At 40.4% G+C, this 11,218-nt stretch overlaps 2 protein-coding genes across 4 annotated transcripts in view; both read left to right on the forward strand.

Moving 5' to 3' along the window:
* Zfp91 (ZFP91 zinc finger protein, atypical E3 ubiquitin ligase) overlaps nucleotides 1-4,060 on the forward strand; it is a 30,347-nt gene extending 26,287 nt beyond the window's left edge. For 2 of the 3 annotated variants that reach the window (XM_041660710.1, XM_041660711.1), the window contains exon 11: nucleotides 413-3,388. In XM_041660710.1, the coding sequence (XP_041516644.1) occupies nucleotides 413-923 (511 nt within the window). In that variant the 3' untranslated portion in view covers nucleotides 924-3,388. Of the gene's footprint in view, nucleotides 1-412; nucleotides 3,389-3,701 lie in introns of those variants that run through there. The other variant, XM_041660712.1, reaches the window with a different exon arrangement.
* Nucleotides 4,061-4,194: 134 nt separating this feature from the next.
* On the forward strand, nucleotides 4,195-8,832 carry Cntf (ciliary neurotrophic factor). Its single transcript, XM_041660713.1, has 3 exons — nucleotides 4,195-4,679; nucleotides 5,678-5,803; nucleotides 6,639-8,832. The coding sequence occupies exons 2-3, from the start codon at nucleotides 5,690-5,692 to the stop codon at nucleotides 7,125-7,127; spliced, it is 603 nt and encodes a 200-aa protein (XP_041516647.1). The 5' UTR covers nucleotides 4,195-4,679; nucleotides 5,678-5,689; the 3' UTR covers nucleotides 7,128-8,832.
* The last annotated feature ends 2,386 nt before the right edge of the window (nucleotides 8,833-11,218 follow it).

Here is an 11,218-nt window from a genome sequence, read left to right on the forward strand (position 1 = left end):
AGTACATTTACCTCACTTGGAGGTTTGTAGTCCATTATAAACATTTCAGTTGTCACCGCTATTTGACTTTCTAAGTGAAAGACTAGATAATCTTATTAGTTTGAGAATTTATTCTGCCTTAACCACTTCCCACCCAGCCCAGCCCCCTTTTTTGAAATAAGCCATAGAACCCAGTTTGTACTGCCTATATATTTGAGGATAGGACTGCGCTTTCTTTTCTTTTTCTTTTTTTTTAATTTTCTTTTTTGCTGTTTCTTAAGCAAACAATTTTTTTAGTTAGATTTCCATCTAGTAGTTTCCTATTCATAAAATGTATGTGCTACAGATTAGTATGTATATACATTTTTTCAGTTCTCACTTGGCCCTTGATAGAGTTCTGCTTGATCATTCATTTCCTTTGGATTTTCTTTAGATGTGAGATCTGTGGATTTACTTGTCGACAAAAGGCATCCCTTAATTGGCACATGAAGAAGCATGACGCAGACTCCTTCTACCAATTTTCTTGCAATATCTGTGGCAAAAAATTTGAGAAGAAGGACAGTGTAGTGGCACACAAAGCAAAAAGCCACCCTGAGGTGCTGATTGCAGAAGCTCTGGCAGCCAATGCAGGCGCCCTCATCACCAGCACAGATATCTTGGGCACTAATCCAGAGCCCCTGACACAACCTGCAGATGCACAGGGGCTTCCTCTCCTTCCTGAGCCCTTGGGAAACTCAACATCTGGAGAGTGCCTACTGCTAGAAGCTGAAGGGATGTCAAAGTCATACTGCAGTGGGACAGAACGGGTGAGCCTTATGGCTGACGGGAAGATCTTTGTGGGAAGCGGCAGCAGTGGGGGCACTGAAGGGCTGGTCATGAACTCGGATATACTCGGTGCTACCACAGAGGTTCTGATTGAAGATTCAGACTCTACTGGACCTTAGTGCAAAGGAAGACTTTGGGCACTGGGACAGTGCAGACTTTGTATTTAAAAGACAAAAAAGGACAAAAAAAATTTAAAGCATTTAAAATCTAGTAAAATAACTGAAGGGCCTGCTCTTTGCATTGTGGATCACAGCACACACACACACACACACACACACAACTCACACAGAGAGAGACTTTGTCTCATCCCTTCCTTCCTTTCGCCCCCTCTCCTGAATTTCCCTCCCTTATCCTTAAAATACTGATGTTGCCTTTACCAGAAAGGTCATTGAAAAAGCAGCAGTATACTTGGTTCCAGCCAGCAGCTGACTTCCTGCTCATCAGCAGATCTCCTTTTCCCAACCTATAACTGATGTGCTCTGGATCAGCTTTTAACTCATAGTAGTATCATCTAAATCTTTTCTCCTCTACTGCTGCCCTATGGCTCTGGCTTCTCCCCATTGCAACAACCAACACTTATCCTCAAATATTATATAATTCTATTTTCTGGAGGCTGGCAGCTTGACTTGGCACTTTAGAGCCCCTTAGCAGGATGCTGTTAAAACAGCACACATCTCACCCTCTTCCATTACTCACTGGGTTTGGGGAAGGAAGGATACATGGGGACCACCTCCCTCCCCTTCAGTGGATCCCAGCACCTCAGTCCCCCCTCCTAAACCTCCATATGGCTCTTAATGGTGCTCAATTGCTTGGAAGCAGGCTCCCAAGAAAGAGGGGACTGCCCTATGTACAGTCTTTCTGACTGTAAGACAGGGCTCTATGTCAGTGAGAAAAGTCCCAGGCTAATGGCAGAAATTTGCACTTTGAACATGTGTGTTTTTGTGTTGTGGAACCTGAGATTCCTTATTTATTAATGGAAAGTCTGATTTTTTTTGGGGGGGTGGGTCTTTGTTGCTATGTTTTGTGGGGCTGGGAGAGTAGATTATTCTGACATGGGATCCTTCCTATAAGAGGTACTTTGAAGGCAAGGCTTAGAGTTACAGAAGCACAGCCAGCCTCTAAAATCATAGTTTTCCAGTGGCCTTTACAGAAAGCTGGTCCTCAGCACTAACAGAATCACTACAGTAGCCTAGTGCTTTTTTGGAAGCCTTAGGGAAGGTTGATGGGTTTGTGGTAACTAGAGTGCTCTTGGAGATACACAAGGATTTGAAGGGATGAGGAATGTTATTCAAGGTCTGAATCACAAAAGATTTTTTCTTCTGTGAATTTTTTTTCTTTTTGTCCTCACCATTTCTGTGCATTAATCTCCCTGCTGACCTAATTCCAACCCCTTGTTTTGATTGTGGTTTTGGTTTTGTCATTGGTTATTCCAGCTCTTGATTAGTGGAAGACCAGACCCTGTCATTCATGAAGGACAAAATTAAGAGTTCTAGAGTTTGGGTTTAGAGAAAACTGGTGTGTCATATTTCTTCTGTAGAAGGAACAAAGTTTGAATAGACAAAAGCAAAGGTAAAAAATCTGTGTGATAATATCTTTGGCTGTCCCCAAATTATCTATTTTCCTTGGAGTAGGGATTTTTAGTGCATTGTGGATTATCACTGTCATTGGGAGACGCAGATTGTGTTTTTACATGCTTATACCTCTCAGAAGACTAAAACCCTAATTGAGCATTGAGCTCACTTTTTTGAGAATTAGGAATGCAGTTCCTCCCTGTGTGCTTCAGAATCTGCCATTGAAGACCTGGCCAGTTACCAGAAATACATGATGACTGTTGGGAAAATTAAGAGTCTGGGAACAAAATAAGGAACAGCTTGTTTTTCACAAACACTAAAGCTATGGAGTTTATCAAATTTTCTCTGCTTAATTTTTTTTTCCCCAAAAAATGTCATCTCTGAAAGACGCTTACTGTACACCCACCAAGGTCACTGGTTGGGATGCCGGGGAGGAGGGCGGAAGACACCTACAGGAACAGTCTTAAACACATTATTGTTTCCTCTAAAGTGTTGCAGATTTGCCATCCTTCCCCTATCAGGGGAGAGAAGGCATAAAGATAGGCTTTCCTGCCCCACAGTTTGACTTTGTTGCATTGATTTGAAATGTGCATTGACTTGGGTGCGTTGGTACACAGATTTGGAAATACTGCAAGAGCAATTATAGATGGGACTGCAGCAGAGTTGCTCTACGTGATACTGTTTCTCTACCTAATCTCTGTATCCTACACTTAGCCTTGGCTTTTCACATTAGACTGATTTCATTAGAGTGGTTACTCATCAAATATAGCCACCCACAGAAAAGCAGACTGCATTGTAAACATCTCTTCTTTCTGGGACGGGGAGAAATACGTTCTTTTCTGTACCTCACTCCCCTCCCCACGAAAGCAACTAGTTATAATAATTAGAAACTTCCTGTCCTCTCATTTGGGGGAGGGGGCGAAAAGGGGACTTGGGTCATCTTCATAGCTACCGTTTGCTGACAATAAATTATTGTAGCAGTTTGCAATAAATTTTAAAATATTTTTCATGAACTTTATTTTTTTCTTTTGAGAACAAGTGCTAGCATAGTAAAAGTCTATATGAGCAAACTAAGCACCATTACCAATTCCTTTATTCCCATGCCACTCATTTAATTGTCCTTTAGAGTCCTTTTAATCTTAAAAATTTATAGATATTTCATAATCATATCTTATTATCTTTTAAATAACTAGTCATACCTCCATTTTCAATTGGCAATTCCAAATTTTATGGATATAGTTGTGATAATTATTCGTTATTTCTGGGAGTTGTGCATACTCCTTGCTGGCATATTTTTGCATAATTAGACCCTTACACATTTTACAGGGTTTAGTCGGACACTGGCTGGGAGTCCTGGGAATGAGCACAGAAAACATCGTCATAGAGCACTTGGACCTCCCTCGCACCTGTTCGGAGGAAGATTGTGAACTCTACCACCAACCTAAGTGAGGTCTTACAGCCTTGCTACAGAACAGTTTCGCTCCTGTCTTTCTTCCAATTTTCCATATACTCAAGAAAATCAGAACATTGTAATGGGGCAGTTATATTTCCTAAAAGCTTTTTTTGCCTGTTGAAATATGCAGGACCGACCCTTTTCCTGTGATGAGAGATAGGTGGTTACTTGATCTAGGTTTAAAAGTTATGTAAAAAAAATTATAATAAAAGGGATACTTTGCTTTTAAAAATCTTGTTTCCTCTTAATCTAGGTAATCATATTCAAAATAAGTATGTAAAGAAAAAAATAAAAGTTGTCTTCCTGGAAGCTTGTCTTCCTTGGTTGTACTGAGTTAGTCATCCAAGAGTAAAACAGTTGATGCTGTTAAATGAAGAAAACAGATGCCTCCAGGGTAGGCTTTTGTATGCTGCTATTTGCTCTTTATTGAAAGTTGGGTAGCGGTTCTAATGCTGAGATGCCTCGTAGCTCTGTATTTGGCAGACTCCAAATGGGTGTTTCAGTTGCTTGTTTGAGGTTATTAAAGATACTGTGAAGTACAGTTTACTCTGATAATGACAGAACCTTGGTTGCATTTAACATTAGTGCTTCTTGACAACGCTTTTAATACCCATGTCAAGTTAGAATTTAAAAAAGAAAACGTAGTCTAATTTTGATTAAAAGTTCAGTGGCAGTCATTCCTCATTTATTGTTTGCCTATGTCAATTCGTTCCTGAGATGGTCTATATTTGAACTTCTTGGCAACATCTGATATGAAATAAGGACAGTCACTGACCCATTTGAGGACGAAACTTGGAAACTTCAGGCAATAGCATCACCCAGTGACTACAGTACAATAGAATGAAAGCTCTGTAAGCACCTTTTAACTCTTTTTGTCCTCACTTCAAAACCTTGTTCATTCTCTTGTTAGCATGGAGTATGACTGGGACTGGGAAGAAAAAGAAGCATGTTGTCACTTGAGTAAAACTGCCTGAGAAATGTTACCAAGTAGGGTTGGGTGTTTCCTTTGGGAGAGAACAGGCCTAAACAGTGCCTTTCACATCCTGTAGCTACTAGGAAGGCTCCATGATTGAGATTAGAGATGCTCCTTTAGCTAATTATAAACAAGTTTAACCTTATAAGGGATAGGAATGGAAAGATGCTACAAAAGGCCTGCATCACATAGTCTTTGTCTCTTGCACAAAACAGAAGCTGTACAAAGAAGTCATAAATTTGGAAGGGGGAGAATAAACCCAAAGACCAGTGTAGGAACACAAGTCTAGTTTATTGGATTAACTTCTTTGAGGAAAGTTTTTTATGTCAAATGAGAACACTTTTACCTCCAAAAAATACTAATATTTAGCCCAGAATTAATATAAGAATCATGAAGTTTAAATATTGGAGCATATTATCTGACCCATTTGATAAATGGCACTTAATAATATACTTTGCCATGCTAAAGAAAAATTTAGGCTGTAGAAAGCAGAATAAAATCAACAGATTGTATGTGTAAATAACAGACTATATTAGGCAGGGGTGGGTGTCATGAGGATTAGTGTGATAGTGACCTTGTTGCTAAGTACAAAAGCAAAACAATGACATAAAAACAAGTGCTGAATACTGAGTGGAGGAGAGAGATGGAGGCAGACACTGTGGGGGGAAAAAGACTGATTAAAAGGGCTCTTTGATTCCACAGGCACAAAAATCCACAGCCAGGAATTTGCTGCCACCTCTGAGTCAGGCAGGGGGTGGGGATGGGGGTGCACAATCCCATTAGAGAATGCCCAGTGGAGTTAGTCTGTGGGAGTCACATTTCTTATTTGGCCCTGTGAAGACAGAAGCAAACCAGCTCACTTGTTTCCTGGGACAGTTGATTTAGGGGATGGCTTTTGCAGAGAATTCACCTCTGACCCTGCACCGCCGGGACCTCTGTAGCCGTTCTATCTGGCTAGCAAGGAAGATTCGCTCAGACCTGACTGCTCTTATGGAATCTTACGTAAGTTGTCTATTTTGCTGTTGTCTGTTTTTAACTCTTCTAGTTCAACTCTTAACCATCATGTTCCAACCCCATAACCAGTTATGAAAGCTCTAGTCTTAATGGTCATTCATATATTAAACACCTATAATTTGGCATGGCTTCTCCTTTGAGAAAACTCATGTAACCTTAACTATCTTGAGACAGGTCTTTTGAGTGAGAAGATGGAATATTTGGTTGCCTTTTTTCTGAACCTTATCAGAATAGACAGTAGACTTTAAGTTTTGGTTCTTCATAAGATTTTTGAGCTTTGTAAATAAAAGGGTTGTAGGATTAGGAAGAACCTTATGGGATTTTAGAGAAAGTTTAGTTTCCCTCTGAACAGTATAAGCTACCTATGTACGTTTTAATTTTCTACATCAGAAGTATACCTGTAACTAAAAAGATTCCCTAGGATATTCACTAGAGTTTTGTGAAAATGTTAAATTAACCATGCAGTTCTTGACTTGTTTTATCATGAAAGGCCTCCATCTAAAGGCCTGCTATGATAATATTCCAAGCCTCTGGTACAGTTACAAATTTATGTTCTCTGAGAACTGGTAACTTGAAAAGCCTTGCCATTTATAAGACTAATGGTTACCCTATTAAAGCCAGTTCCTATTGTATTGTAAAGGGTTGATCTCACTGTGAGAGTGGACATTGGGGAGAGTGAAGTTAAGGTAGCGCTGCAAGATCATGGCTCCCCAAATGAAGGGTTTCTATTTACAACTTGGATCATTGGCTACAGAAGTGTTTGTGATTGGAGAATGGGATTGAGATGATAATGGAACATATGTTTTACTCTGTCCTTGGCCAGCTGAAGCATCAGGGCCTGAATAAAAACATCAACCTGGATTCTGTGGATGGCGTGCCAGTGGCAAGCACTGATCGCTGGAGTGAGCTGACTGAGGCAGAGCGACTCCAAGAGAACCTCCAGGCTTACCGTACCTTCCACAGGATGTTGGCCAAGCTTTTAGAAGACCAGAGGGTGCATTTCACCCCAGCTGAAGGTGACTTCCATCAGGCAATACATACTCTTCTGCTCCAGGTTTCTGCCTTTGCCTACCAGCTAGAGGAGTTAATGGTGCTGCTGGAACAGAAGATCCCTGAAAATGAGGTTGATGGGACGCCTGTTGCTGTTGGAGATGGTGGCCTCTTTGAGAAGAAGCTATGGGGCCTGAAGGTCCTTCAAGAGCTTTCACAGTGGACCGTGAGGTCTATCCATGACCTCCGAGTCATTTCTTCTCATCAGATGGGAATCCCAGCACATGAGAGCCATTATGGGGCCAAGGACAAACAAATGTAGCAGTTAGCCCTTCCCTCTCATTTTTTGTTCTGCGGAGATATAGGTAGTTCCCTGTGGCCTTGTTTTCCCAGAACCAATTTTTGAAAACCTTAAACCACAAGCAGTTTCATGAAGTAGGCTTGACCACATTTGAACGGATATACATGGTTATTCTGGGTGTATGCATGTGTAGGAACATTTTTGTTTGGACCGGTGGTATAATAGAGTAGAAACAAGGGAAATATCCTCCCACCTTAGAGCTTTAATGTCCCTGATACTGATACTAAGTGACCTTTCTAGGCATTTTACAGCTTGTCAAGCACAAGAGAAATTGTAACTAGTTGTGATTGACTTCTGAAAAGACTGAATAAACAAATTAGAAGTCCTAGCCTATCACCATTCAAACTACCATAGTAATATTGGTGTGCTGAGGCAATGAGTGCCGTAGCTTTATGTATATTCTATATAACTTTACATCTTTGTCTCAGAAGGTTAGATGTGTCTTGTGATCTATCCCTAGCACTGAAAAGCAAGCAGCCTTTTGTTAAATATCCTCAGAAGTCAGCAGCAGATGTCCAAGTGTTTGTTGGCCATACCTGACAAAGAACAGCAACTACAAATCTTAAGATTTCATTTGGGTGAAAAATGGGGCCCAGTGTACTTCCATACTTGGAAACAGAGGATATGCGATAACAGAGTGGTTAGGGTTGACTGTGTACTTGAGTATTGGGCTAATCATTGTTTATAGGAAATTAACAGATCAGTGATACAGGTACGATATATAGATACTCGATAGTGAGTGGAATGTTGAGGTTAAAGATCACAGAGCTCCATCACCTTACATTCTCTGGGCTTACTCATGAGGGGAGGATGAAGTCTAGTTGGTCCCCACTGAGAATGCCAGGGATTCTTAAACAACACAGGAACGCTCTGCTTTTGATGTTCTTGTGAGAGCCACACAGCGTGGAAGACTAGGAAACAGATGTCCCTGGAAAAGATCTGTGCATTAGTGGTGTACTGTGATTCCAACAGTTTGTATCATTTGGTTTTTACTTATTTTTAGATAAACCTGAGAGATCTTGAGTTGAGGGCCCAAGTCTAATCATGACATCTTGCTTCATAAATGAGTGAACTATGCATGAGTCAGAGAGGGCTAACTTCCATAAGTTGCATGAGGTGGGGATATGTGACTCATCTTGTGTGCTCTCCTATAATGGGTTCCATAAAGGCTAAAACTCTGATTTAAGTACATGACCATACTCAGTCAAGCATTGTAGTAGCTCAGGGGAAGTGAGACTATGTTTTCTACTATGCATTTGTGAAAATACAGTTGTATATGTATAAAATAAAAAGATCAAAACTAGAATGGGATTATAAAGAACTAAAAGAGATCATTTAAAGCGACAAGTAAATGTGCTTCCTGGGTTGGTGGAGTATAATACAGAATAAACTCCAACAGAGCAAAAAATAAAAGAGAGAGAGAGAGAGAGAGAGAGAGAGAGAGAGAGAAAAGAACAAGAAGTTGGCTCATGAGCATGTCTGGACCCGGACCCAGCATCATAAAGGCCTATTTTGTTTAATTCCATTTGTGATTGTGGTATACATATTTTTCATTACGATAAAGTCTTATTTCATTTGTGCTTATTAAGTTCTGTTTGTCAGGAGCATCTTCCATTTAATAAAGTGTATGTTAACAAGACTCATGTTTAAAGAAGAAAAGTGTCTAAAATTTCATTATGAGGAATGACAAGATTACGAACAATCTGCACCACGAGTGACCCCTCTTCTAGGAGTTTTATTTTTAATCTCACAGGTGTAACAGATATTGCAGGATTCTCAGAAATCAGTGAGTCTAGCTTGAGCTCTAATGAGTTACATGTGAAAGAATGTGTATATAGGTTTCAATTGGAAGGCAGCCCAGACAAAGTACAAAAATTGAATGAGAAGAAATAGGAAGATGTCTGAGACTTTAGTGCCCTGCCCTACTGTGTTGTCATATTCATCTTTAAGAAACTTGGTAGTGCATGGCAGCATCCCAGGCACTCAGGAAACTGAAGGATTGGGAGTTTGAGGGTAGCTTGGACTACATAGTAAAAATGTACACACACACACCCCAAGAAGAAAAATAGAAATTTAAAGTATGTCAGCTATGTGTAGAAATCCTTCAGGGAAAAAGGCGGGGGGGGGGGATGAATGGGAGATGTCTCAGTGGGTAAGAGTATTTGTCCTAAAAGCATGAGAATTTGAATATATACCCCAAAACATGTAAAAGCTGCTTGCATGGTTGTGTGTGCCTGTATCGCCAGCATTGGTGAAGAGGCAGAGTGGATCCTGGGAGCTCACTGTGTAAGTGTCCTGTGACATTATTTCAAGACAAAGACAATAATAGATGACTCTTGGTATCCCTCTCTGACCTCAGCATGCATGCAAATTCACATGTACCACACATGCACACACACACACACACACACGAATTTTTATCAAAGGGAGGGGGAACGGGGCATGGTGTGTACCTTTAATCACAGTACTCAAGAAGCAGAGGCAGGAAAGTGCAGAGTTCAAAGCCAGTCTGGTCCTGTCCTTGAGTGTCTCAAGGGGAGGGGGAATAAAAGGTTAAATGAGTTCTTAGCCATATAACAAATCTGAACCTGTGTGAAAAGTTAATGTGTAGACAATGCATCATACCAGAAACGCATAAGATTGAATAAAGGGCTGACAATGCCAATGTCTCAGGTATCTTAATAATACAGACAACAGTACTGCCTACATACCTAGTTCTTGTTTGATTGTTTTCATAGCCTGTATGCCACTAAGGATCTTACTGGGCTTGGGAGGAGCTTGGTTTTAGCATGGGACATGAAACCCAATGCCTCACATAATACGCACTCTACACCGAGCTCCAGTCCCAGCATTTGGAAAGGTATAGTTTTTAGTAATTCACAAGGTAAGTGAGATTTTTCTTTAGATTTTATCCTTATTTCATAGACCTATCTATGGAATCACTTAAAAAATCATAAGATATATAAACTCAGTGCCTCACCTTTACATTGTTTAAAAAGAAATTCTACCCCACAGCACCATTAAAAAAAAAAATCCCTGAGGAGGGAAATTCTGTTTCCCTGAATTGCATTAATAAAGCTTGACAAATTCTCCATAAGATGATGATTTGAAACCCATAAATTTGTCCAAGCATGGAAAAGAATCAGCTTTAAGAAATGGAATTGAGGCAGAGGATAGTCATAGCCCTGGTATTGCTGTTATTTCAGACTGCCCTGAATGAAAGCCCAATGAATGACACTGTTGCGACCTCTGACCAGAGGGGCGAAGGTCTGAAGAAGAGCTTCAAGTGACTTGTGATTGCGCATCCTTGGGTCCTCACTGGGTACCAGAGCAGCAGCTCATTTGTTGCTTGTATTAAGGGTTAGCAACATAGAAAACAGGCCTCCACCAAAATGAGGAACAGTGGTGGTTGAGTTGAGATTTCAATTGATTGTGGTGTGTGTGATATAATGTGGTTTAGGAACAGGGAATTCTTTAAAGAAATGGTTTGGCCTCAACCTCAAGCTTCATGGTCAAAAATGAACCCTCTGAATTCTGGTGCATTCAAAAGTAAAAGGCAGTAAAAATGATCTCATGACAAAAGCTTTTACAGAATTCTATCGCTGATAGAAGAAATGAAATGTTTAAAATAAATAGCCATGTGCTTGAGATTCTTAACAAAAGAATGTTTCTTGGATCAATCTGTTTTGAGCACATAGAAAATAAAAGATGCTAGAATGGCTAACAATAGAGTTCTCTTCTCAGCGAGACCACAAGTTACCTCTTTTATTTCTGTGTCTTTGGATGAACAAGGGGAATTTCAAGTGATTTCAACAGTGGATGAAATGTAATCCTCTCAGCCAGGGCCAGGCTCGATCAAGCATGCTGGGTAATTCTCCATGATGCCAGGATAGTGGGCAAAAATCCCAGGGGCAAGCAGCCTGGAAAAGGCTGAGTGCCCCTACACCACCAGGCCAAATTCAATGACCTAAGCTGTAAATGAAGGTTTAATTTCAAATTGTTTTGTTCCCAGTCTAGCCTTTGGCAGAGACAGATCTCTGAAGAATCTGTTT

Source organism: Microtus oregoni, unplaced genomic scaffold (assembly GCF_018167655.1).
Source record: "Microtus oregoni isolate MIOR12 unplaced genomic scaffold, Mior012 000012F_ref0000307, whole genome shotgun sequence".
NCBI lineage: Eukaryota > Metazoa > Chordata > Mammalia > Rodentia > Cricetidae > Microtus > Microtus oregoni.